Source organism: Pygocentrus nattereri, chromosome 16, assembly GCF_015220715.1.
Source record: "Pygocentrus nattereri isolate fPygNat1 chromosome 16, fPygNat1.pri, whole genome shotgun sequence".
Classification (NCBI taxonomy): Eukaryota; Metazoa; Chordata; class Actinopteri; order Characiformes; family Serrasalmidae; genus Pygocentrus; species Pygocentrus nattereri.
In genome coordinates, this window is record NC_051226.1 from 28864453 (window position 1) to 28892163 (window position 27711).

A 27711-nucleotide genomic window follows, 5' to 3' on the forward strand; every position below is an offset into this window, starting at 1 on the left:
CCTGATTAAGCAAAAAACAATTTATTTTTGACATTCAGCAGTGTAAAATGGATTACATGTCCCTTGGGGAAGAAAAAAAAATGCTCTGTAGTCCAAGTAGATTACTTCACACAGTCTTATTAAACAACATATGTAAACATGTAATTTAGTTTAGTAAAAAAAAAAAGGAAAAAAACCAAAACAAAATTTCCAATATGAGTTTGGCTGCTTTGGACTGCTGGAAGTATTCTACCTGAAAGCATTCTTTTAAAAAAAAAAAAAAAAAAAAAAAAAGGAACTCAAATGCTACCAAAACGTTTTCCTTCAAGAAATGTGCAAAACTAAGACATCACTAACAATTCAATGTAATTGGTGTTTATGTTTAGTCATACATTAGTATATGTATTCATCTACACAAACTTGCCAAAGTCAAAATACTTCACTTAATACTGTCATAGTGACAAGCCTCAAACAGTGCAGTTCAACTCAATTCAGTACATTTAGGCTCAATCCCACTTCTACCTATAGAGGGCACCAAAGTGTTCCTGCAAGCCCAGAGGTCACATCATTACGGTTGATACTGCTTAAACACTGTTCAGCGTATCGAAACTTGTGTTAAGGAATATAGATAGCTGTATCTATAGCAATGTATATATATATATATATACACACACACACACACACACACACACACACACACACACACGGTTGTACCTCATATGCACCAATAAGGATTTCGTGCTGGACAGGAAAAAATGACTTTGCAGCATAGCTTCAAATGACTGTGCAAAAGCAGAATGGCATGACATCAGGTGACAAGAAGTTCTTACAATGACAATCTACCTGGGATTCAAATGCCTACTTAAAACATCATCTCAGTCTAAGATAGTGAAATATTAACACAAAAAAAAAAAACAGCTTGAAGTACGGCTGAGATATCTAGGATGACTTGTCCTTTTTTTCTTACTTGAAATTGTGGAGCAGACAGAAATGATGTAACTGGTCTTTAGGACATCTTCAGGAGGAAAATGTGATTTTCCATCTGTTTTTATTTTAACTGATTGTCTACTATTAATGCATATTTACCCTTGGAAAGACAGCAGATTCTCTCTTCCAGCCTTTTCAATAATGAAATGAAATAATGGTGGGCATTGTTCAGTCTCTCCAGTTGACTCATCTTGATCATTCAAAAATATATGCTCCACTAAGCAAAATCTGAAAAAGTATTTCCCACCTCGTTGTAATAATAACTCTGGCATAGACGATAAAACAGCTGAAAATACCACACGTTCTCACTGTCAGAACAAAACCTTATATGTCTAATTATTTTCATGTTTTTGGCAGAATTCTGGACTTGAATGACAAATGGACTGACTGAAAATGACTTGAAAACCAATTTTATTCCATTGTCTTTAAGTTAAGAATGTTTTTACTTCTCCTGTAAAGTTAGTATTTATGGAGATATAAGGTTTTGTCACCAACAACACATCCCTTTACACAGGCAGATATGCCTAAACCTGGTCCTGGTGATCTACCACAAAGCAGTGTTTAGCTCCAAACCAAACCCAGCAGACCTGATCTAGGCAATCAAGGCCTTTAGGGGCATCTGAATATAAGAGCTAGTTATGTTGAATATGAACTGTATGGGGTGGCAGAGCTCCATGACCAGACACCCTTGACATAGATAAGAAACTCTTTGCAGTAAACATTAAATAAGCTAGGTAGGCTCAAAATCAGCTGAGGAGCACTAATGAAGATTTTTCCAAGATTCTGTAGTTCTCTCCAGTGTTACATCATGTGCATAACGCCTGCATCATCATTCCCAATTGTTTGGTGCAAATGTTGTTTCGAAGAATGGAGGGGGCACATTTGCCTTACTTTGGTGTGACAAAGTGTCAGGTTAGCTCAGAACTACTAAAAAGCCGCTGGAAACTATTACAACAAATCTTGAATACTGAGGGTTATGAAATGCTTGCACCAGGACGCGTTACATGAAAATGAAAATCACAAGAAAATCTTAATTAATTAACTGAATTAATTAACCTTGAAATGCAACAGATGTGAACTTCAATTTAGAGAGTTTAAGAAATGAATGTGGCTCATTTATAGTGCACTGGAAAATCATGGACTACTTGAACCATACAGAAATTATGGCAAACCCTCCAAAAAACCATACATAAGTCACCTCTAAGTGTATTAAAGCTCAGTTCAGGTAAAAAGAGATGGTTTAAAAAAGTCAAGATTTTTCAGTTATGATATAACCCCACTCCCTATATGAAAAACTAATTTTCCAGCACCCCAAGATAAATCTGTGGATGGCTCTACAACAGCTACAATGCGGGTATGTAATATAATCAGGATGAAAACAGTTCATGTTCAATTCAACCACTGACCTCCAATGAGGATTCCTTAACATTGGCAGCATTTCAGTGTTAGCACAGCTCTACCTAAGAGGAAGGAGAGACACTTGAACTGGAGTGTGGAGCTCGTTCACCATCCAGGTCTTCAGTCTGGCCTACACTGTGTTCTTTATCCACTAGTAAATCACATTCTTCTGAATCTTCTTGGAACTTCAACAACTGCCCTTCGAGCTCTGGCTCATCTGAACTCTGAAGAATTGAATGGGCTTCAAAATCCGAGGAATTCTTTTCGGCTTGAAAGCCCTCCTCTACTGCAGCTTCACCCAGCAATTCTTCCTGTTCTGTCTCCTGTGCATTCTGATCAGCTGGTGGGGCATCCGTGGCCAGAGGGGCAGAAGTGTTGGCAGACTGCGACTGGCTTTTTAACTGACCATGGCAGAGCGGGCAGGTCTCTTGTACATACAGCCACTTCTTCAGGCAGCCAGCGTGGAAGAAGTGACCACAGGGTGTAATGACGGCTGACTTCATGTCCTAGACACAGAAACAAGAGGAGCACAGAGAATAATGGAATTGCTGAAGACATGGAAGAAGATGCATGATGAACTAAATTTGTAGAAAAAAAACTGAGGTGAAAAATTTCTCCTAACTAAAGTTTGACCAAACTGAATTACATAGTCTTGACTTTTTGACAGTTAAGCATCATGTTCAGTCAAGGCTAAAAGAAAACCAGTCAACTAATGAGCACTGCAGGAAAAGCTGCTGTCAACTAGCGCTTAAACCAACAATTCTTTATATAATCTGTTAATTTATTGATTATTTTTTTCAATTAATTGATCAAACAATTATGTTACTATTTCAGTGAGAAATACATTAAATACTGGCACTTGAATTTGAAAATCCATACCAAAATATTAAATTGCTTTTGTCTACATTACTCTTACATTAATTTCTCAGATAAAAAGGTTGTGGAATTAAAAGTCGGCAGTTAAAGCTGGTAAAAAAATAAATGAAAAATAACTTCATATTACTTTTGTCATTTATCAGTTAGTGGCTATTTTTATTACTCTAATCAGAGGTGGAAAGAGTACTGAAAGTACCTACCTAGGTAAAAGTAGTGTAACTGCAGTGATAATTTACTTCAGTAGAAAGAAAGCACAAAGGAAATTACTCAGGTAAGAGTAAATAAGCAGTTTATTGGAAAACTACTTGAGTAATTGAGTTATATATTTGTAAGTATCCACAACCAGACTACAATACTGAGGTTAACTTTGCAATTATAGTATTAGAAATAATCTGTGGTAACAAAACTAAAGCAGAACATTAAATGAGAAAAATATTTGAGTGCCAAGACTGTTCTCTATATGCCCTGCTAATATACATTTACATATTTTCTGTGAAAAGTGTAAGGAAGGTTTGCTTCATTAGGTTTTTTTTTTTTTATATATTTACCACATGCATTTCACGACTATGATTATACTAGATATCCTAGTTTATCTGTTTAAAATGAGGTAGTTCATATTAATAAGCTTTCACTTGACAGTGTTGACAATAAACCAACACTTGAACAGTGTTAAAAAGTGAAAAACTAATCTATTTGCAATGGAACTGTCGTGCAGAGTTTATTTTAAGTGTAATACATAGCTGCCCATTCTATTTTACAAAAGCAACGCAAGAAGAAAATAGTAAAAATGGTACAATGGATTAGCTAGTCGGGCGGCTGCTCCATCAGGCTAAAACCAAGTTTAAAAAAAATCATCTCAGATCTCACAATTTGCTTCAGTTTAATTGAAAAGGAATGAAGATGACCATTTAGATAAAGTATGGTTCTGTGTGCTGGTAAAGCGGTCCTCTTCTTTTCCCCTGAGAACTAGTCTACACTGTTGCTGCAGCAAGGAAATGCCTCATTTATTTATTTATTTATTTATTTTTACCTCTAAAACATACTGTTACAGGGAAAAAGTTACTCAAGTACAGTAACAAGAGTAAATGTAATTCTTTACTTTCCACCTTTGTGTTTAACTTGGCACTATTTTTACACGCTCCAGGGCATCTAGGGAGTATTGGTCTGGAAACTTTCATTACTGAACGGATACCTCAATATGGCATTATGTTTACTACACTACACATTCTCTCTTCCATGAGACATTCTGCACAAAAATCCACTACCAGCAGTAGCAGAAAAAGAGTTTAAACTCAGGTGCTTTGATTTTGTTATATTTGCGCAATGTCGCTGTGCTGCCGTGACCCTGTCAACTAAACGTTGCAGCCCTACTGCTGACAAACCTGCAACAACTTCACACCCCTTCTTCCCGTCGCTTTCTTTCTCTCACACACACAAACACACCTGATAGCAAATGGAACAGATGTCATTGTGCTGCTGGAGCTGCAGGGCCGAGGCCGTGGGCATGCTCTGGATCTTGTGCACAGCGTCTCGACGAAGGAGAAAGCTCTGCCAGCCCAGCTGTGCTCGCAGCCACACATTATAGTAGGCATGCACCAGAATTATAGTGGAGCCCATCACAGTCCACTCGCCAAAGAGCGTCTCTGACACACCATAGGCCACCACACACAATGCCACCAGGAACTCCAGCAGTCGGTAGGTTCCATTGACGTAATATATGACTTCGTCCATATTCTCCACAGGAGCTTTGCGCAACTCCTCCACCATAAAAAGCACATAAATCAACAATGTGCCCAGGACCTGTGAGAGAGTGCAGGGGTTTAGAGAAGGGTGTGTGTACAGAGATTCATTCTGCAGTGTGTTTAACACATTCTGGCAATATACCTAAGAAGTGCCAAAACAATGTGTGTTAGTAACTAAATAACTGCAAATAGCTGAGAACAGTAGTAATGAAATAAAGAAATGTAACTAAAGAACTGTTTCTGTACTTTACCAGTAATGACTTTCTTTCCCAGTATTTCTGTAAGGAAGTAATATGCATGATTACCTGCAGTGAGGTTAGAATGCTGGATGAGATGATGATGAGCAGCCAGAAGTCCATATGGAAGAACTGGCAGATCATGTAGGACATGTAGGCAGGGAAAACCAGAAGGAAGAGGCACAGGCTGACTGCGCGGAAGTGCTTCCACAGGCTCCTAAAAACAGAGACAGACAGAAGACAGGGGGAGAGAGGGAGAGAGGGAGGGAGAGAGATGTAAGCAATGTTAAATGCTTGTGTCTGTCATTCTACACTTTTTTTTCTCTCATCTCATTTGAGAACTCTCTGATTGTTCCATCTGTAGAGGCAAGAAGTCTTGGTGTGATTCTGGATTGCCAGTCATCGTTCTCGACTCACATCGCGAACCTAACGGTCATGCAGATTTCTCACGTACAACATCTGGAGGATCCGACCCTTTCACTTGAGAGGCCGCCCAGGTGCTAGTGCAGTCTCTTGTCATCTCAAGACTTGACTACTGCAACTCGCTCTTGGCTGGTCTTCCTATGCAGGCAATCAAACCTCTGCAACTCATCCAGAATGCGGCAGCACGGCTCGTCTTTAATCTCCCCAAGTTCAGCCACGTCACCCCACTGCTGTGCTCCCTTCACTGGCTTCCTGTAGCTGCACTAATCAGATTTAAAACCCTAATGCTTGCCTACGAAGCAAAAATGGACCAGCCCGGACCTACCTGATCAATGGTGAGATCTCAAACTGTACCACAAGCCCTTCAAGCTTCGAGTACAGCTTGACTTGATCAGTCATCCTTCAAGGCGCATTGAAGACAAGCATTAATACTGTTCTCTGTACTGGCACCCAAGTGGTGGAATGAACTCCCACTGGCTGTCCGTACAGCAGAGTCTCTCGCTGTCTTCAAATGCAGACTGAAGACACATCGCTTTACACAGCACTTAAATGAGCACTGAGTATTGTAGTGTAGTGTATTGTACTGCGCTTATGTATTGTATTACATTGCACTGTTCTTTGTTCAACCCTATTCCTTTTTCTCTGGGTGCCAACTGCGACTTTGTTTCTAGCAGTATCTGAGCTCAGGACTAGCTCCCTCCCTAACCTATTGGTATCTAGCAGATATTTTCTCTAGATAGACAAAGCACTTCCTCTGGATAAAAGCATCTGCTAAATACTGTAAATGTAAATGTAATAGACAGCTGTCATTTTATTTACTTATCATATAAAATATCAAATCTTTATGCAAGTTGCATGTGACAACTAACTCCTGGTCTGGGAGTTAAATTAACATAATAGACATTTTCTACATTACAACATGGATTTACCTAAAATGTGTACTTATTTATTGAATTAAACTAAATTTCTAATTTTATTTTGATGGCCCTAATACCAGGTCTCTCGTCTGGACTAAATCAGTGGGGGACAAAATTACAGCAAAAATGCGACCTTAAGGATTATTGGAAAAGAGGTGGGATAAACATAAAATTATGAAAAACTATAAAGTATTATGGACAGTGGAATGATGGTCAGCAACATGCTGATTACTGGCAGCCTTTCTGAGGTGTTTTTGTACTTATATGTGAGATGAGTGGAGCAGTGTAGGACGAGATACACACTTGTCCCTGGAGGCCCCAAGTGCCAGCACTATGGGGTCAGCAATCTCCAGCATAGACTGCAGAATAGAAGCCACCACGATAAACAGGATGATGCTGAGAAGAAAGGCCCGGTGGATGACCTGGAGCTCAATCAGCCCAGTCTGAACTGACAGAATCAGCAGAGTAATGCCCTCTGTCATGCCCCTGAGAAAGTGACAGAGAGAGAGAAAGAAAGAAATAGAGAAAGAAATAGAGAAAAAGAGAGAAAGAAAGAAGATATTACATGATACCTAATTATTGTATTTAACACTTTACACATCAACTGCTTGCCTTCATACTTGTACACAGTCACACATCTGTATCACAGTCATACTGGTCTGATGGCACTAGATATTAAGGCTTCTTTTGCAGAGGGTGGGCAGGTTTACCTGTGCATGGCATTGTCATTCATGAAGGCTCGGTAGCCTTGCAGGTAAAATTTGCAGAGAGTGAGGACGCCCAGCGCCACAAAGGAAACGGTGAAGACCAGCCCCAACAGAGAGTACGGAGTACAACAGCACTCTGCAATGCTGCAAACACAAATATTTGTTAAAATGGATACCAATCCAACATCAGTGCTCTGTTAAAGCTTTTATGTTTCAAAATAGCAAAATACATTAACAAATGTATAGAAGAGGGAAAGATACTATAACAGAAGCTGCCATACACCAACATTCAGGAATTAGCAGATCTTTTAGGTTTACATAATAGTGCCATTTCAGTTTTGCAATGACCATAACTAAGAACCAATATTTAATGTAGATCAGTCTTGGCTACTCCCTGACGTCCTCAATAAGGCCACTGCATCATAATCTATGTGTATTAATGCCACACATGCTGTGGTTTTCCACATGTGCCTTCATAAACATCTATATCTGCAAACCTCGTTCTTCTGGAAGAGGAGATGGTCTAGCGGTGATTTTCAATACTGAAGTCAACATCACAGAAGTTTGCTTTACATCTCCCACTTCTTTTGAATATATTGCTCTTAAACTACCTGGCTCTGTTATTGCACTGTTACTTTACCGTCCCCCAAAACCTCATGTTTCATTCCTTTCTGAATGATCTGAGTCACTCACACTGGCCTGTTCAAATTCTCCCCGCCTGCTGCTAGTTGGTGATTTCAATATCCATGTAAACTCTCAGGACTGTAAATCTGCTAAGGAATTTACTGCAATTCCTGACTGCTTCCATGTTGCACAGCATGTAAATTTTCCCACCCATGATAAAGGTCACACCCTCGACTTAGTCTGTTCTTCCTCCTTGTCTGTTATTAATCCACATCCTCTGCTGTTCCCGCTCTCTGATCACAAGCTGATTCTGTTTACTGCTCCTCTGGCTGTGCCCAGTCACTCCACTCAAAAGAGTATTTCCTCCCGTAAAACTCAGTCTGTCGATCCTCTCTGTCTTATCAAGTCCATTTCTTCTGCCTTTCTTGTTGACTCTGCTCCTTCTTCTCCTGAAGCTCATGCTCTGTTGTTAAATGATGCTCTCTCTGAGTCTCTAAATGCACTAGCTCCTCTGAAGACCAAAACTGTGTCTTTTTCCACTCCTGCTCCTTGGTATACTGGTGAGCTATGAAGCAGGTTGGTCGCCGTCTGGAGCGACTTTATAAGAAGTCGAAGCTCACTGTTCACGGTGAGGCTTATAAACAACACATATCTACCTACAGAGATGCCTTACGTACTAATAAGTCAGCTCATCTTTCTAGCCTCATTAACAATCAACACAGCACAAACTCCGGTCATCTCTTCTCTACAGTCACCAAGCTTTTTAAACCCCCTGATGGCATTGTAGCTGCTTCTTCTGAACTTTGCAACACATTCTTACATTTCTTTGAATCTAAAATTGCAAACATTAATAGCTCCCTGGCAATCGCTACTGCTGATATCTTCTTCTCCTACTCTTCCTCCTGGCTATAAACCATTCTGTTCCTTTCTGCCTTTAACATTGTCAACTCTTCCTTCATTGCTAACATCATAACTACTTCCAAGAACAAAACCTGCTCTCTTGATCCACTTCCTACAACCTTAACTAAAGCCAGTCTACCTGTCCTGGTCCCTCACCTCACCATCCATCAATCACTGCTCCTAGGCCAGGTTCCTTCAATCTATAAGATTGCCACAGTAACACCCATCCTTAAAAAAACCAGGCCTTGACCCGTCTGACCTAAATAATTACCATCCTCTCTCTAACCTTCCCTTTCTGTCCAAAGTTCTTGAACGAACTGTTGCCAGTCAACTGCAAGAACACCTAATATCTAATAATCTCTTTGAACCTTTCCAGTCTGGTTTCCGTCCATTCCACAGTACTGAAACAGCTCTAAGGTCACTAATGATCTCCTTATGTCTGCAGATGCTGGTGCTTTAAACATCTTGTTACTGCTTGACCTAAGTGCAGCCTTTGACACAGTGAGTCATTCCATTCTCCTGTCACGGCTGCATGAACTGGGCATTGCTGGTACCGCCCTGGACTAGTTTACATCCTACCTGACCAACAGGCAGCAGTTTATCACCTCTCTCGTTATACTTCCTCTACTTCTGCAGTCCCACAAGGATCCGTCCTTGGACCTCTCCTTTTCATTGTATATATCCTTCCCCTTGGTCACATACTACGTCGATACAATCTTGATTTTCACTGTTATGCAGATGACACCCAGATTTACCTCAACACCAAATCATTTAAAAATCCACCCCTCTCTCACTTTGAAACCTGCTTATCTGAAATCAAGAGTTGGATGAAACATAACTTTATGTTAAATAGTAGCAAATCAGAACTCATTCTCATTGGATCCAAATCCTCAAAATTTCATTTTTCCATCTGCGCAATATTGCCAAAATCAGATCATCCCTCTCTGTCAGCTGCAGGAAACCTCATCCATGCTTTCATTTCCAGCCGTCTCGACTACTGTAACTCTCTTCTAGCGGGAATCAGCTCTTCCTCCATTCACAAACTTCAAATGGTTCAGAACTCTGCCGCCCGTCTCCTCACCCACACTCGCGCACATCATCACATTACCCCTGTTCTCCAACGTCTCCACTGGCTTCCTGTGAAATATCGCACACAGTTCAAAATTCTTCAGCTCACCTATAAAGCTCTTAACAATCTTACCCCTTCTTACTTGTCTGATCTTCTTCTTCCCTATAAACCCTCTCGCTCTCTCAGGTCATCTTCAGCTGGACTACTTACCGTCCCTCCATCTAACCTCCAAGGCTTTGGTGACCGAACCTTCTCCAGATCTACCCCTAGACTCTGGAACTCTCTTCCACTACTGGTCAGACAATCCAATTCACTCTCCATATTCAAGTCTAACCTGAAATCTTATCTTTTCGCACTTGCCTATAACCTCCCTCACGCCTTCAATGTCTGACCCTGCCATTATACAGCATTTCTTATGTAAACCGGTCTGCCTCACCACACTCATAACCTGCCCTCAGTCTGCTATGCTCCTTCATGTGACATCCCATATACTGCCTTGTCTTTTTGTTTGTATTATTGTGCTCTTGTTGTCTGTGTTAAGTGTGTTATCTATGTACTTTGAATTGTAAGTGTCTTTGGGTCCTTGATAAATTGCTATATAAAAATAAAGAATTATTATTACATGACTTTTAAGCATGCCACACGTGAAGAAATATTTCTAGAAATATTCCATGTGGTCTGTCAGTAATGACCAACGTGTAAGCCCATGTTCAGACAGCACAAACAGGGCTGTTCAGTATGACAGTTTTGCTCACATCTGTTATTTAAAAGTATTCAGCACAAGCATAATTATTAATTCACTATCACTGAAGTCTCATAAGACCTAAAGAAACAGACAAAAAGCATCCCTCACCACTGTTCAAGGCATTTGTATTGGTAATGTTCACATGGGCTGAGTAGCAAAATTAAACCTGATGGACTTTTTCTCTACGTCTTGCACAGTAGATGCTATTTATTAGAGTGGTGTGGCGTCAAACGTCCTGCAAATAAAGATCTGCTCCATACCATCTCTGCTTTGTAAAACCTGTCACAGGCAGTCACAGTTAAGACGCAATTTTTTGTCACACATGCACCACTGTCTGAACGCAGCCTAAATGCTCCCTCTGTGGGATTTGAAAAGTAAGCACAGGGTTGGTTTGGATTAAGACCTGGTGAGGAAAAGGAAAAGCAGTCTCTCGCGTGAAGGTGGCTGGTCTCGTGTGCTGAAGTAGGTGTAGATCTGCAGGGCGAACAGCACCAGCCAAAAACACATGAAGAGCACAGGCAAAACCAGCTGATTCCACAGAGACATCCCCAGAGCCAAAAGCCCATACACCTCTACAACCTAAATACAGGGTGGGAGAGAAAGGTGGAAGGGAGAGAATGTGAAGCAAACAAAACAAGAAAGTCATTGACTAGTACTGGCATTTGGCTTGCATCTCAGACTTTGACAGTTCCATAACTTCACACTGTGTTGTCTTATGAGTGACCAACAGACAATTCTCAACTACAGAAGTGCAGCAATGCATAATTGTTTTCATCTTATTTTAAAGACTGAAACATCTTGAAAAACAAGGGCCACTTTCAACAGAACCACAATATACTATATGATGTACAACATATTAGGAGTTTATATAATGTAGAATGCACTTATTTGTACCTGTGCTAGCTCTCTGTAGGCTGTCTTGGCCAGGTTGTATGGCACCAGCAAGTTAGAGGCCAGGAAGTAGAGCACTTCTAGACCAGTGAAGATCATGGCAAAGCGGTTGACAAAGACTATGGTCTCCAAGGGGACCAGGCACAGCCTGGCCACTAGGGGGAGGAGGTGAGCGGAGAACAGCCAAATCTGCTTGGTCTGCATCACACATGAGCACAGCGTACACACCACAAGCTGACCTGAAGAGAGGACATTAACAATGACCAAATAGTTCAGGTGGGGGGAAATAAAATAGGAAGTGTATATATATATATATATATATATATATATATATATATAAATAAATAAATAAATAAGTTATTTATATAGACTTGTCATGCCAGCGGCAGCTCGGTGCTTTCCAGACAGGTAATCAGACTTAACAATAGAGGAAATTATAATGACAGATCAAATTTAAACAATAAAAGATTGAAACACAAAAGATGTTGAATTTTAAATAAAACGCTAAATTAAAGGGTTTTTAACTATTTCTTAAAAGTGAGCACAGAGTTTGACTGTCTAAAGGAGCTCCACTGAGCATAATAAGGAGCATAACTGAAAGAAGCCTCTCCACGTTTCTGCTTTTTATGGAAAGTATCTGAAGGACAGTATCTGCAGATTTAAGATCATGTGCTGGAACAGACTGACATTCTGTGATGCGAGTGGGTGCTAGGCCATTTAGAGCCTAAAAGATTAGCAGAACTTTTTTGTAGAGGATGCATTGTTTTCTTAGGTGATTTTGTTGCATAAAATTTTGTGACATGTATGTATGTGTGTGTAAGGAGCATGATGCCCTTCTAAGCAAAAATAGTGAGTGAAGACACGCATGAACATATTTACGCTTATTACTATTCTCCATTGGCTTCGTCTAGAATGAGCTACAAAAAGTTGTTAGATGATGTTCCCAGATATTCTCATGCTTTTCGAAACTCTAAGGGGTGGGGATATCTGATTCTGGGGGGGTTAATAAAACCTGTGCTGACTCTGGCCCTCACTTACCCACCCCGGCTTTAATTAAAGGAGTAAACACTGCCTTAATCAACCACTCATAATATACAGTAGTGTGTACATGTCATACCATCCTGCATTTATTTAATTTCCAGTCAAAACAGCCATTAAATACAATGAATTAAATTAAATACATTAAATACTCATTTTTCAGCATCAGCAAAAAAGCAACAATTTAACAGTATTTAAACCCTTCCTGGATCGGGGCCTTGTCATGGCGGAAGGGGTTGTATGGTCTAGGGATCTTCACAGCTAAGTCGTCAGGAGCAATATGCTCCTGGGACGGTCTCCCAGGGTAAACAGGTCTGGAGTGAAGACCCAGACTAACGCGATCCAAAACCCCACCATGTACCACACACACAAAAAATCGTGTACCCTGCCTGGGACAGGCAGACAGGTGATCAAGCTGAAGAAAGAGGCCTTTAGGCACTGGTTGGCCCGAAGGACTTCCGATTCAGCAGATAGGTACCGACAGGCAAAAAAGGTGGCAGGAGCAAAATCCAGGGCATGGGAGGAGTTTGGCGAGGCCATGGAAAAAGACTTTTGTTTGGCCTCAAAGAGGTTCCGGACAACTGTCTGGCGACTCAGGAGCGGTCGGGGTGGCTTTTCTCCTCTCTCTGAAAAATTATGGTGACAGTTTTGGTGGGCTTTTTTCCCTACTTCATTATGGAAGTGGATTATCTTAAATCTTATCTCGGAAATACTGCCTCAAATTGAATGACTTGTACATAAAGGCTCATTTAACTGGTAATTAAATGAATTTAAGGTGTTCGCATATTTACATTTAACATGAATGACGTGTTACATTATTTCACAGGCAAGACAGACATACTCATACATAAACTGGCAGCTTGCATGCCATGTCAAGAAAAGTCAAAGTATTTTCCATTGATTGTTCTCATCAGAATAGCAAGCCTTTTTGAGAAAGACAAATAAAAAAAATAAAAAACAACTTGGTTGTCAACAGCCATTTACTTTACATGAAAGTGTGCAATATCACATGTTGCCATGAGCTAATGGTGCTTGGCAAAATATGTAAAATATGGTCAGTCTGTATCACTTCTGCTGAGACAGTGGATTTAAAGCTTTCCAGCTGATAAACAAAAACCACTAATTATTCTGATTTATATGTAACTTACTGGGATAACAGTTAACCCCAATAAATCTGGACAATTATTATTCTGCACACTGACAAAAGCTATACAATTTTGAAGATAAACTGATGTTTGGTGCTGGGAAAGTTGAGCTGCACACCTCAATCCTGTGACTAAAACACTACTGCAGTACTTCTCCTAATCCCACAACAAATAAGTTAAAAGCACAGCAGTAGCACATTCTTACACTTCTTAAATGCATTCATTTGCTTTTATAACCATGCACTTTCTGACCCCAACACACATCCTGCTGCTGAGATTACAACCAGAGCTTTGTTTCACTAACCTAATTACAAACAGCAAACATTACTCTACTCAGCCTACAGACCTAAACAACCATTTAGTTGACATTACCAGCATATTCTGACATACTTTCCCATGAAAGCTGATGGGAGAATTGCACCTTGCTCCCAGACAGCTCATTACACTCACAGGGCTTTGTTCACAGGACCTCTTTTCAGAGTGAATATAAGCCCAGTGATATCTAGTTCTTTTCCTTTCTGGTTTTTGGTGTCATTTTCACAGGTAACTCTCTTTTCAGCCAGGGGTGGGAACTAAACTTTAGTCATCTGAAACCCATCCCATGGAAAATGGTCACTACAAAATACCTGACGTGCACTGTGCACTGATCAAGAGCACAACAAAGTCATGTTTGACAAAAACAGATGAAATGTTTGAAAATAGAAAAGTGTTTTGTTTATTAGGAGCCTCTAAGAAAATACAAAGTAAGTTGTACTTACCAATGAGGGCTGTAGTGAAGCGATTCATGGAAAGCGGGTCCAGGTAAATAGGTCCTTCGTAGCCAGAGTCCAGCTCGCTACGAACATAGTCCCTGAAAAAGGAAACATTAAGCTCAATGCCCAGAACTAATTCTAGATGGACAAGTCCATTCCACCACTAGTAAAAGGGTATATGCAGGTGCTCTTTAAAAATCCAGATATATAAACCAACTTTTGTATTTGTTTGGTTACATGGGTACAAAATACTTTTTGCTTTTTCTACCCCTTACTGTTAGCGTTGCAACTATACCGAAGCCGTATCACTATCTGTGCCAATACCTACTTAACCATGGTATCAGTGATTGGGTACAGATACCTACAGCTGATACCAATCGTATAAATATCAGGACTTACACGTGTTCAAGAAAATAGCGTTTTGCATCCGTATCAGTACTCAGTATGGGCTGATACTAAAGGATTAGGTATCACTATCAACATCAGAAATGAAAAAGAGGTATCGTTGTATCTCTAATTACTGAACATGCACGACTACAGAAATTCATGCGAGTGAGGGTGTGTTTAAGGTGTATAAGTCCATGGACAGACCTGGAGAGCTGGTGTCCAGCGAAGAGCAGCAGAGCTGTAAGTACATATAGATAAAGGCGCACCAGGTGCTGGCGTGGCAACGTCAGCAGAACCAGACTGAGGATGTAGCCTAAGGAGAGAGGAAAGCAACAAAGAAATTCATGTAGGCTCTTCAACAGGGTCACAATAAAGGCAGTCCAACACTGAGTGAATCAAGTTTTACCAAAACAAAGGTAACCAAGTTATGATTAACTTCAAAAAGTTTTTTAGTACCAAACTAAATTTTATTTGAGACACTCAACTTTTAGCCTAAGCTTGTTCTTGAAATAAATTAATGAGGAGTTTGTCAACGAGGCTTTGAAAATCCCACCTTTAACTGTTTATCAGGTACAGAGGTTCCATAAAAGTTTTCAAAAGACCAACAGTATAGTTAATATGGGGCTGTGAACAAGTTTGAATGTTTCAGAGGAACAGTAACCATATGCTTGAAGTAATAAGGAAAGCTGACAGAGAAAAGAGTAGTGTCATGAGATGTTTACTCAAGTGAACCAGTTAACGCAATAATCCTGTTGGGTGAAATCCATCCTGGAGTAAACGCTCTGCAAATGACTACAGGTTTCACAGTGAAACCTGAGGCACAACAAAATGCTACTGTGGCTGTAAATTGGAGAACCACAGCAGCTTTAAGAGAGATAGCAGAAGGACTATGTTACAGCAGCAACAACGCACTGATTTTACTGATTTTACCAAGACAAAACTTCAAACATATGTCATATATGTCAGATATATAGTATATAGACTAAATTAATGTGAAACTGACACAGTCAACAACATTCTATTCAGCAAAAGTTTAACTAGACAAAACCTTCTTGGCAGCATCATCAGTAAAAGCTGGCCAAAAAAAAAAAAAAAAAAAAAAGACAGACAGGATGACCAATCAAGGATGACCACAGCAGGGACTAAGATGTCCACATTTGGCTTGCTTACAGCAACTTATGAAATACCAAACGCCACAAAGGCTGGGACTTGCAGGAGACACAAAGGAAGACAAACAGTAATAGTTGGATGTGTGAGTATAGAACAAAGCTATGATTTAAAAGAATTTGATTTGAGACAGGGGCATCTGCTTTTGGATGTCTTTGTATGCCGGTTTTAATGCTATTATGCTGTTATTTGTTTGAGAAAACAACCTTTTTTAAATCCCTGAGTTATATTAATTCATTAATTAGTCTAATGCACAATTTTGATGTAACTGTGGTCTCTGCATATGTGGTAAACAGTAGCTATTAACCAGTAGGCTGGAATTTAACTCATGATTGTAACCAGCAACAGGTCAAAAGAAAAGCCTCACGTGTAGTCATACGTGCAGTCATACGTGCAGACTAGCAAAAACAACTCAGCTTGTGTGTTAAACTATTTCGATAACATCCTGTGTGCATGGGGAAGTTCAAACAGTAGGACCAGGACAATTAAATGTGGAGTATCAATGTGGTGCACTGAGGTGTTTTATGATGTAGCTTCATGGAAGGAGAAGGGGAAAAAAAAAAAAGGTGTTGCAGGTGCATCTACGAGAAATCAAATATTTGGCTCTTCCAAACGTAGTATGCATCATGTACTGTAGCGAATTAGTTCATTTCTGCAAATTTAATGTGGGGATTTTGTAGCTCAAACCACCTCAGTTTCAGGATTCATTTGCCTATGGCTTATTAGTTTATACAAATGAGAACCTGAAGATTTCCACAATGAATGTGTTCAACACTGAACACGAGTAATTCTTGATAATTAAGCTAAGTCTATGATAAAAATGTCCCGCTGAAAAACTCAAGTCCGTCTTACAGAGGCCTCGGAGGTAGGCCTGGGTGACATCTAAAAATAGTGAGCACAATATTTTCTAGTTTTAAAAGTAAATACATTTTTAAAATGCACAAATCATCAATATCGACAACAGCTGGGTTTCTCGTTCCCAGACGCTGCTTCTGACAATCCTACACCTTCGAATTCCCTCTCAAGTTTCCACATCCATTCAAAAAGTAGCACACATTAGAACAGCAAAGCCAGGCCGGTTCCTGAATGACACTGACACTCACATATACTACACTACCAGCTATGCAAACAGCCAAAGCTGTGGTTAACTAGACACACAACAGTGACCAATATTTATCTACATAATTTAGAATCCATTGAATTGCCTTCTTTCAGTAATTGTTTAGTCTGTCCCTGTTAAGTCATCAGTGTCCCCTGTGACAGGCTGAACTCTTTCCACTGAGCTGGCCCTGCAACTCATGTTGGGTAGGGCTGCACAACACTAATGACATTGACATGTTCAAAATGGAGGTGTCTGGCTTTTTGGATCTCAATGTAAACAAAGTTGCAAAACTTAATTTAAAAGCATGAAATGATGAGTTGTTTCAGCCATACCCATTGTTAAAGGGTGAATGAAATCAAGCACATAGCCGTGCAATCTTCCACTGACAAAACACTAGAAGCAGAATGGGTCACACTGAAGTGTTCACTAACTTTAAACACAGCACGGTCATAGGATGTCACCTTTTCTACAAGTCAGTTTGTGCCCTGATTTGGTCAGTTGCAAGTGGCGTGGTTATGAAATAGGAGCATCTAGGAGCACCACCAGCTCAGCCATGAAGCAGCAGACTACACAAACTCAGTAGGGGGACATAGAGTGCTAAAGCGTGTTGAGAGCCATCCAAACTATCCCAATACAACAAAAATCAAACCACCTTGGATATCACAATATGTTCATTTTACTGGTGTAATTTAACATTTTGGTTATAAAGGTCTCAGTATGTGTTATTGCCCTAGTATAACGTAAAAAACTAATGAAAACGCAGACTCCTCTGCCTTAAGCTTTAAATCAGCCATAGCCACTTTTCTCACATCTATAATAATTCTTCACAAAAGTAGAATGGTTTCTTGTAAAATGTCTCTCAACATTAAACTTTTTGGTGGTTGACAGTTTGTTGCAGATTAAACACAACACGAAATCTGCTGGAGTGCATATAAAGGCAAAATGAGCCTGTCCATTTGTCTTTAAATTCTCAATGTTCACCGTGAATCTTTCTCCTCTTTGCCATTTCATTAGCTACTAGCTAGATGAGACTTGTTTGCATTACTATATGACCAGGAGTCTGCACACCAGTCTTCAGGGTTAAAGGTTGGTGGATTAGCAGACATACATTAATTCCTGTGTTTACAACTATTTATTGTTAAAACTTTAAAAAATAAGACATATTGTTAAAAAAAGTGCCACATGTTGCCGACCCCTGACCTATCCTCAGCCAGTGTTCAAGGTTTTATAATAGGTTGTCCAGCATGTTCAAACAAGTGTGCTGGTCAGGTGTCCCACATACTTTCGGCCATATTGTATAGGGGTGAACACTAGACAATATTTTATTGTCATCATGATAAATTAGGTCACAATTCACTTTTCTGAGCACATCATGGATATAATCAGTATTTGAACACTGACATGTTTCATTACAAAATGAGCAAAATAAGGCCTGTGTAATTGGATTTACAATGCATTTTGTAAAATGTTCAACAAAAATTCATGGTAGTTGCAGGCTTATTATTATTAATAGTATTTAAACAGCATCCATAGCACTACAGGTTCTAACTTGTCAAAAAAAAAAACCCTAAATATTATGATACTTGTTGTGTTATGTCTTGTAGTATTAGGATTTTTTGTCATATCCCCCACCCAAGTGTATGCTTTGTTTTGGAGCGGCTGATAAAGCTACAATAAATTAGCAATTTTGTTAAACTCGCACTTCATTAAGTCAGCTTTATTGTCAATACTACAATATGTACAGGACATACAGTGTACTGTAATTGCATTACTCTCAGACCCCATGGTGTAACAGTAACATTAAATAGATGGTAAACAGGAACAGTGTGAATTTAAATAGATGCAGAAAAAAACTAATCATAAAAATAAACACTGATTGTAGAAAAATAGAACAATAAAAAAAAAAGTAACAGAAATATAACAGGTCCTGAAATGAACACTAAAGTGACAAGGAATTCATACAGATTAAGCAATAAACAATAAATAATGGATAAAATATTTAGAAAATAAAGCACACAGAGTTCAGGTTTGCTGTGCATCTAGAAGTGGGATGAACCTACTATTTATCATTTTGCAAACAACATGTAAACAAAAGTCTGAATGATCCATGGTTCAGAAAAAAACTTCCCTGGTGAAAACAGACCTGTGATGAGCTCCTCCGCTGCACAAGCCCAGAATTTGTCTTATGTGCTGACATTTTCACATTTGTTTTTAATGCATTATATAAGCATTTATATAATCGTTTACATATATCAGTCTTAAAGGAACAGTAACAACAACAGCCTGCTTTACTCTAAAGGATAAACAGAGGTTGGAAAACAACCACGTAGCACTGAATTATAAGTGGGCTGGGAAAACAAAACAAAAACAAAGCACAAAACCTTTACTAAAGTGAGCAGCTTGTGTCTGAGCTGTTGCTGGCAACAGTCTCAAAAAACGGCATCTAGTGTAGTAGTCCCAGTGATATTGAACATGGTATGAAATATCAACATTTTCCAAAATATTATAACCGGAACGTCAAGTATCCTGCCAATAGAAGTTTATTGATCACAAATGTTTTGATTAGTCAAAACACCCACTCAAACTCATTTGGCAAAAGCGAAGTTCAGGATGCTCACAGCACACAAAAAATTGTGACCCGTTAGAAAGCTCATTTCAGTCTTCCGAGACGAGTACTGTGACAATTAACCAATCATGTATTGTGTAAAACTATGCTTACAATTCTTTCAAACTAGAGGAGCAGAAAGGAAAGCTCTGGTTCATGAGGTAGTTTTTGTGCTTGTTTAGGACCAGCAAGATATTCCTAAAGTTGAACTTTAATCATATCAAGACAAACAGGGGAACTGTAAAGGGGGGCATCCAAAGAAAGAAAGCAAAGGAAGAAGGATTGGAGGAAGACATGAGTGGACAGGAGCAGAATGCTGAGTTAGGCACCTTTTTATTTTTTTTTTTTAGTATAAACCTTGCATGCTTTGAATCTCAATAAGCAGCAGGGCTGTCCATTTTGGGCCGGCAAACATTTTGAACAGTGTCAAACAGGACAAGACACGTATGGCAGCAATAAACAAGATGTCAGTGCAAATGTCTTGCATACAGAGGGGTCTACACTCCCAGTTCAAAATCTAACACTGGAAATCTACACAAGGATGTATATAAACGCTTATGAAAAGCACATGAGAATTAGGGGTCAGAATAGTCTGACTTTCACTCCCAACACAACAGGCCGATAAATCGTAACTGGCTGATTTAGAGCGTTTCAGTTGAACTGTTGTGAATTCAAGACGTACGTAACGTGAGCCAGTACATGGAAACTGCACAGCATTTATTTATTTTTTTCTCTTTGATCCTTTTTTATCTTTTCTTCTTTTTTTTTTTAAAACCGAGCACTTTATTAGGGACACTACACGCGTACTGAGTAGAGTTTCCCTTTGCTCTCAAAACAGGTTCAGTCTCTGGGTCATGCATTCCACAAGACATTGGAAATACTCCTTCAAGATTCTGATCATCTTGATAAGACACCATCATGTAGGTCCTGAAGATGATGTGACTCTACTACGTCCCAAAGATGTTCTATTGGATTCAAATCCGGTGACTGGGCCACTGAAGAACATATTCATGGTCATGTTCATGAAACCAATTTGAAAGGTGTTCTGCTTTGTGACATGGTGCATTGTCTTGGTGGAAGCAGCTGTTAGTAAATAGATCAATTGTGGCTACAAAATTGGCAACAATAATCAAATATGCTGCAACATTCAAGTGAGGATTGACTGGTATTAACAGACCCAAAGTGTGCTATGGTCAGGTCCATGGATTCATCGTTGCTGGTGCCAAATTCTGACCCTACCATCTGTGTGCTTCAGTTGAAATCAAGGTTCATCAGAGCAGACTACATTTTTCTGGTCTTCAACTGTCCAGTGTTCATGAGCTTCTGCCCACTGCAGCCTTAACTTTTTGTTCTTGGCTAACAGAAGTGGAACCCAGTGTGATCTGCTGTTGTAGCCAATCCACATCAAAGTTTGACATGTTGAGATCCCGTTTTTCCACATTCTGAAGATTGATGTGAACGTTACATGAAGCTGCTGGCCCACAGCTGCATGATTTTATGCACTGCATTGCTGCCATGTGATTAGCTAATTAGATGACTGCATGAATGAGTAGGTTTGCTGGTGTTCTTAATAAAATGCTCAATAAGTGTAAATAGTATTCACATTTGAAGCTTGTAAGATGTGCTTGTAACATGCTCTGTACATATATTGCATTGAATCTTACAGTTATTATTTAATGCTGACACCTACATTTGAATAGTGGAGAAGCCTGTAAGCAATCCGTTAAGCTAGCTGTTAAAACAAAATGTTCTTTTAAAAAAGGGAATGTTTACAGTGGTTTCAGACTGCTTATGTCATATGTATGCAATTTACAAACATGTGTGCATTGTTTGTTGTGCGTAATGTTGTGCTGAAAAACTGAACAAAGGTGCTAGGACTGAATAGATCACTGATATGTTTGTAATGGCTATTCTTAGGGCACATTTTCTATGAAAACATGCTTTCTTAATGCTTTGTCTGAAGTGTATGCAAGCCATGTTTATCACAATAATGAAATTCATCAGAATAATGACAATACAATCATATTGCCCACCTCCATTGACAACTACAATATCTTTAGCCTCTGCATTGACCAACTTCTGAAAGTTTGATAGTTCTAAAACTCATTACTAGCTCAGATTTTTAACAAACAAAAATGCCATAGCTGGGCTAGCTTTGACACAATACCCCAGCATCTCCTCAAAGCACAATCACGTGTGATTTCCTCACATTACACTTTCTCTCAAAGAACACTCCTGAAATAGTCATCTGTATTTTCACTTCTAACAGATAAGTCTGGCAGCTTTGTCCTCTCGAAAAGTAGGCCCGAACCTTATTTTTGCTGCATTCTTCCTTTTTAGTAAGTCTGTTTAGAAAGACGAATTATCTGAAGTTCGCTCATGTGTACAATTTATAGATGCTCATCAGCTGAAATTGATAAGCAAACCTACTCAAAAAGGAGCTTCTGAAACTAAATTTAACCAACAGCCGTGGTCAAACAATTGTTTGTCAGTTAGATGTTAATAATTTCAGTAAAACAGTACAAAGACAGACACTATGATCTCCAACACATGGAGCATCAGAGCATGAACCCCCTCTCTGCCAAACCACAGAGCACACACCCCAATTATCCACTTAGCATGCACAAAGGGGAACATGCTTAACACACAGCATGGAGAATGAATCACTACATGCAAATACATGTTTAAAAAAATATATTTTTTCATTTCCTTGATAATGAAAACTGCCTGCTTAATTGGTCAAAATTTTGATACATTCAAACACAGCACACACAAATGAAGCATTGGTGGGTATAACAAATGCATACACTTGTCACTGCTTACTTTGTCTTGGCTCTTTCTCTCGTGCGACTGTACCAAGAACGATCAAGCCTGCCATGACAGAATTACACTTTTTGCTCTTTCCATAATAACATAGCAAGCAAGTACCTCTCCAGTGAGACAGCATTTAGAGAAGGCCTGGAAAGGAACTTGTAACAAGTATTTTAAATATACTCCCAAATTAGACAGTTTAATGCATTCAAGCCCTGAGGAGGCAAAAGAGAAACAGAAACTATGGCCTGCAACATCTGATCCAAGAAAAAAAAAAAAAAGGTGCTCATAAAAACATATTATGGACCTACAGGAAAACAGAAACCCAATTCCTTCCCACTTGAATACAGCAGCTGCCTTGGCTCGGGCTACAACTTAATTACAGTATGCAGTGTTAGTAGTCATTTTAATGACCAGCAGACCCATCAGTTTCCTTCGTTTGGACACTGTTTCCACTGGCCTGTAAAAGGAGTCCTCCAGCCAGGAAACTACCACGCATACACACATTCACTACAATCAGACACAGAGGAAGGCAGACATGCAGGTAAAACACACCAGTCAGTGGTTTAACCAATATTACCGCCTAACCACAGTTGTCACTGCCAACTTGACTTGGTGTATGAGGCCCAGTACTACTAATTCTATAAATACCTGAGAGGTGCTTACATGGATACAGCATTTTATACATACAGCCTATACATCTGATGGCCAAGTATACTTCGGCCCATTTGCAAAACATCAAATATCTCATCCAAACTCATTTGTTTTGTTGAACAAAACTATAAATATTTCACATTGTTATAAAGAAACATTCCACACAGTGCCATTAATGCAAAGCGTCACTTTTTTCCCTGTGGTCATCCTCCACAAATTAAACATTTAAGTTTAAAAGAAGTTACTTTATCCAATCTCATTCATCATGATAATGTTAATTTTGTTAGCTATCCACATATTTAAATAACCTCCTCAACCCACCATGGTGACCACCTCTCCAAAGATTGGAAAAACACAATGTCAGTGCTCAACAAATTTACCAGCAAACACTGGTAAGCATTTTCCGGTCTGTGTTTGAAAACACAGTTTCCAGTTAACCTTTAACCCCCAAGGTGCCTCATCTGCTGTTTAATGTGACCTACTAAATTTCAAATTTCATAACTAAGTCAGATCACGCTCATTTCAAAGCAAATTAAACCCTAAAGAACAAGCCACCTGTGAAACGCTGGGGATTCTCAGTACTTACCAACATAGTGCAGATAGAGGGCCAGGTACTTGTACTGGAAGAGTGGGTTGTTGTTGAGGCTGCTTCTCTGGATTTTCTGGAAGAAGGAGCTGACGTCCCAGCGGTACAGCACCTCCAGCAGCATAATGCTGGGTATGCGTAGACCCACATTCAGCACTGCCTCCAGACGTGTCCTCATGGTCATGGCCACCGGGGCTATCCTCAACACTAGCTTGCAGGGAACAGAAAAGAGAAAGATGTTAGAAATTAAGCAGAGAACTGCTGCAATAAACTGCCATTACTCCAGATGATTGCCTCGCACCAGTGTGTTGCAAAAATCAGGCAAGTATAGGCAGTCTTGATGCGATGTGGTTTTGAAGGAAATATACAGTTTGGAAAAAAGCTTACATTAGCGATAAGCAGCATAATGTTGTCTGAGGAGCAGCTGGTTCATCGTTGTTTTGAGTACTTTTTTTTTTAAAGAAAAGTAACCACACGCTTGCCCTTCTGTGTTCTATTGGCTCATGGTTCTGGAGTCTGAGTATTCACAGAGTTTACCTAGATCAACTTGGGACAGAGTTAAATTAACTGCTTTTTTGCGTTTTTACACCTTTTCGCATTCAAGTCAATTTTGCCAAGCAAATTGTAATTGCATTTGGTGTGACCGTGGCTTTTGTCAAGGCTTTAATCCCCAAAATTCAGGCTAATCTTAGTCTGTCAGTGCAAGAACAAGCCTAAAACTACAATACTAAGATTATATCTTCAATTATTGAGACACAGGTGATGAAAATCCAATCAAAGCAGCAGAGAACAGAAACCATGAGCAAAAAGGAACGAAGATCAAATATATGAAAAAGAGACTGCTGCATGTTAACCATAGGAGAGAGAACAAGAAGTAGCATACACAGGAGCCACTACAGAAAACAACAGTTTGCCTGGTCCCGAACTGTGCATGGCACTGGAATGTAACTTGATGGATCATACAGTGGAGACAAGTTTACGCAAGTACTTTACAGAGATAAGTAGGCAGGATGAAGACGTAGGCTGCTCTGATGGATTAACATGCAAAAAGCCAAAGAAAACTGACATTTAAAAACAACTACAGAAAAAAGGAAAATCAGAGGCATTTTAGGGCTAACAATTAAGTAAAACCCTCAGCATGGATCCCAAAATGCACTACTTTGCACTTAAAGAATAAATTACTTCACTACTTTGACAGACCCCATAGCGTGTGCATTATAGATGTAAAAATCATTACAATGTGCTAAGTGTGATAATAATCAACTACTAGTGTCATTTCTTTATTATTAATGCGACAATAACTACTCTTGTCCTCATACTCACCTCATTGTTTACTAGGGTTTCACAGCTTTACAAAAAAAGTCACAGCAGGACAATCAACCAAAAAGTCACAAGTACATAAAGTAGGGCAACAGTAACAGTGGCAAAAGGCGACATCATGATAGGATTCCACCAAAACAAATTCATAAGTTCATATTTTTAAAAAGTAAACTGCTCTACTGAGTATTAGTATTAGTTTGAAATCAAGATCTTACAAACCTGATCTTGCTTCTGACTGAACGGTTTTGTTCTGTTTCCCTTTCTTAAAATGACACAAAATGAAGCCTCCCACGGTTTTGAAAGTGTTAAAACAGAAAGTAATTCAAAAAGGAAAGGTTTATTTAAACCAGCACTTGCTGCAATGTTGGCAGCTTGACAAAAGGCACATAATGAAGTCAGGTCAGTAAAATATTCATCACGGAGCCTACCTCGTTTACCTGATGTACAGACGGTGACACCGAGCTTTTCTAACCGTTACATAACTCGCTACCTCTACGGCAAAAGCAGACCCACAAACTGATCGACAACGATTTGTACATTTCTGGCTTTCCACCGAGGATCGCCCCCCAACCAATGTGAGAAATGAATCCAACAAGTGTGCATCATAGAGCTTTTGGCTCGTTCACACTTCTCGGGATTCAAATTTCGAGATTATTTCCGCTGTTAAACCAGCTCAGCGATGATGGGACCGAAAATCGTGAACTACAGTAACCCCGTCGTCGAGTCAGCACTCCTCCATTTCCAAGCCTAGGCAGGCTGAATGGAAAAAGAAAACACTGTGGAAGCGAGTGCCCACCGTGGGCGAGCAACTGGCCACTTTCTCGCACGCAAAGCCTTTGTAACACACAGTAAAAGCAACTAGGTAAACACCTCAGCACGTATAACACACGTTAGGTATGTACCTCTCACTTCAGCCAGGACAACAGCATGTCAATAATTCTACAGTGCTTTTGGTCAGGCCCTCAGAGAAACCCGAATCGGTAGCGTTACTTGGCGCAGCGTAGTCGATATTTAGAGTCCAGCAATCGTTAGCACTTAGCTAGCGTTAGCGCTGGCGTTGTTAACACGAAGACGCCCCCTCTTAACGACAATCTAACGAAATACTCACATGACAACACTTCAGTCGACGGTGTTCAGTCCAGTCTCGTTAAACTTCTCTGCTCGAGTATCTATCATTTTAACTCAGCTGCGAGACGTAATCGGTCTATTGTGACCAAAGTTTCGGCAGAAGACGGGAAGACACCGCTTCTCGCTCGCACCATCTGGCAGCCATTACAAGAGTTTTTTCTGCGCCGAGCATGCGCAGATCTCGCGCTGAAGAAAGGGACGAAGCTGCTGCAGGAGAGGAAGAAGCAACACTAGAGGGCTCCACATCTCAAGATGTCCGGAGAACGGCAACTGCGCTGTCCTCAGCTTAACGGCGGTTTACAGTTCATCATGAGACGAAACCTGGATGAGTGACGTGGGTTCTTCAAGTTCTGTGTGCTCGCCAGGTTCTGTGTGTCGTTTAAAAACCCCTCTGTCACTTGTTGCTGTATATAGCTTTATATATATATATACAGGCTTTAACAGAGGCGTATCTTAAACCCGTTACACATGGTTTCAAAATTTAAGGCAACATTATTGCAAATAAAACAATCTTCAGCTTCAGACACTTTAGTGCTCCATCCTCATCATCATCATCATCATCGTTGACCGCTAGTCCAAACAGGGTCGCGCTAGTGCTCCATATATAACACTTAAATTAATTGCATTTAGTTTCACAAAGTTGCACAAATCTGTTGAGAATAGGGACAAAGGGGTGAGCTGTGAATTTTTTATAAAATAGAGATTTTTGGAGTGATCTCCATTAGACATGTCACGTGGCCACGTTACTTTTTGCTGTTGTCAAAATTTGAACTTTAATTAAAGCAATAAGCCACAAAACACCGTGATATCTGTGTCAAGATATAGACCCACATCGCATTGTTCCCAATACCCATTAACATAGAAAGATCACAGCCCGCTAGTGCATTATTACATTTATAAAACTGAAACAAAACATCCATCCATCCATCCATCCATCCATCTTCTAAGCCGCTTCTCCCTCAGGGTCGCGGGGGGGGTGATGGAGCCTATCCCAGCGGTCATCGGGCAGAAGGCAGGATACACCGTGGACAGGTCGCCAGTCCATCGCAGGGCAGACAGACACAGACAGTCACTCACACCCAGGGGCAATTCAGCATGTCCAATTGGCCTGACTGCATGTCGTTGCTTATGTCGTTATTGCGCAGCGTTTTATCTTCTACAGAACGGTCCATCATTAATGGCTGTTCGTGGTGCTTTGCGTCCTCTGTTGTACTTACATTAAAAGGCCAATGGGTGTCGCTGGTAAGCTGCACCTTCCACACACACAGCGTGACATCCAGGGGCCCTTGAGAGCTACAGGGAGAGTGTCATCAGGTAAATATAGATGCTTTCGTAACACAAAAATCAGTCTCTGGGATGTAAATACTGACACTTCAGATCACGGAGAAGCAAAGAAAAGTTCTTACTATAAGATTTAACCCCCCCCCATTATCAACAATAAAACTAAACAGCAACATTAGAGACAAAATCTAAAAACACGGTTTGGAGAGTAAAGAAAAATGGCTCTATTTATTTTGTAGCC

General features: G+C 39.9%; 1 protein-coding gene across 2 annotated transcripts; it reads right to left on the reverse strand.

The window, feature by feature from the left end:
• Positions 1 to 26358, reverse strand: rnf145b (ring finger protein 145b). 2 transcript variants are annotated; one of them, XM_017705347.2, is made up of 11 exons: positions 26170 to 26358; positions 23742 to 23948; positions 15021 to 15129; positions 14436 to 14527; positions 11498 to 11733; positions 11007 to 11182; positions 7269 to 7409; positions 6862 to 7044; positions 5288 to 5435; positions 4684 to 5040; positions 1 to 2870 (listed from the first exon to the last, which is right to left on the reverse strand). In XM_017705347.2, the coding sequence occupies exons 2-11, from the start codon at positions 23923 to 23925 to the stop codon at positions 2427 to 2429; spliced, it is 2070 nt and encodes a 689-aa protein (XP_017560836.1). In that variant the 5' UTR covers positions 23926 to 23948; positions 26170 to 26358; the 3' UTR covers positions 1 to 2426. The 2 variants fall into 2 exon arrangements, with proteins under 2 accessions (XP_017560836.1, XP_037401891.1); XM_037545994.1 differs by having other exon boundaries at positions 23742 to 23952.
• Positions 26359 to 27711: the final 1353 nt, after the last annotated feature.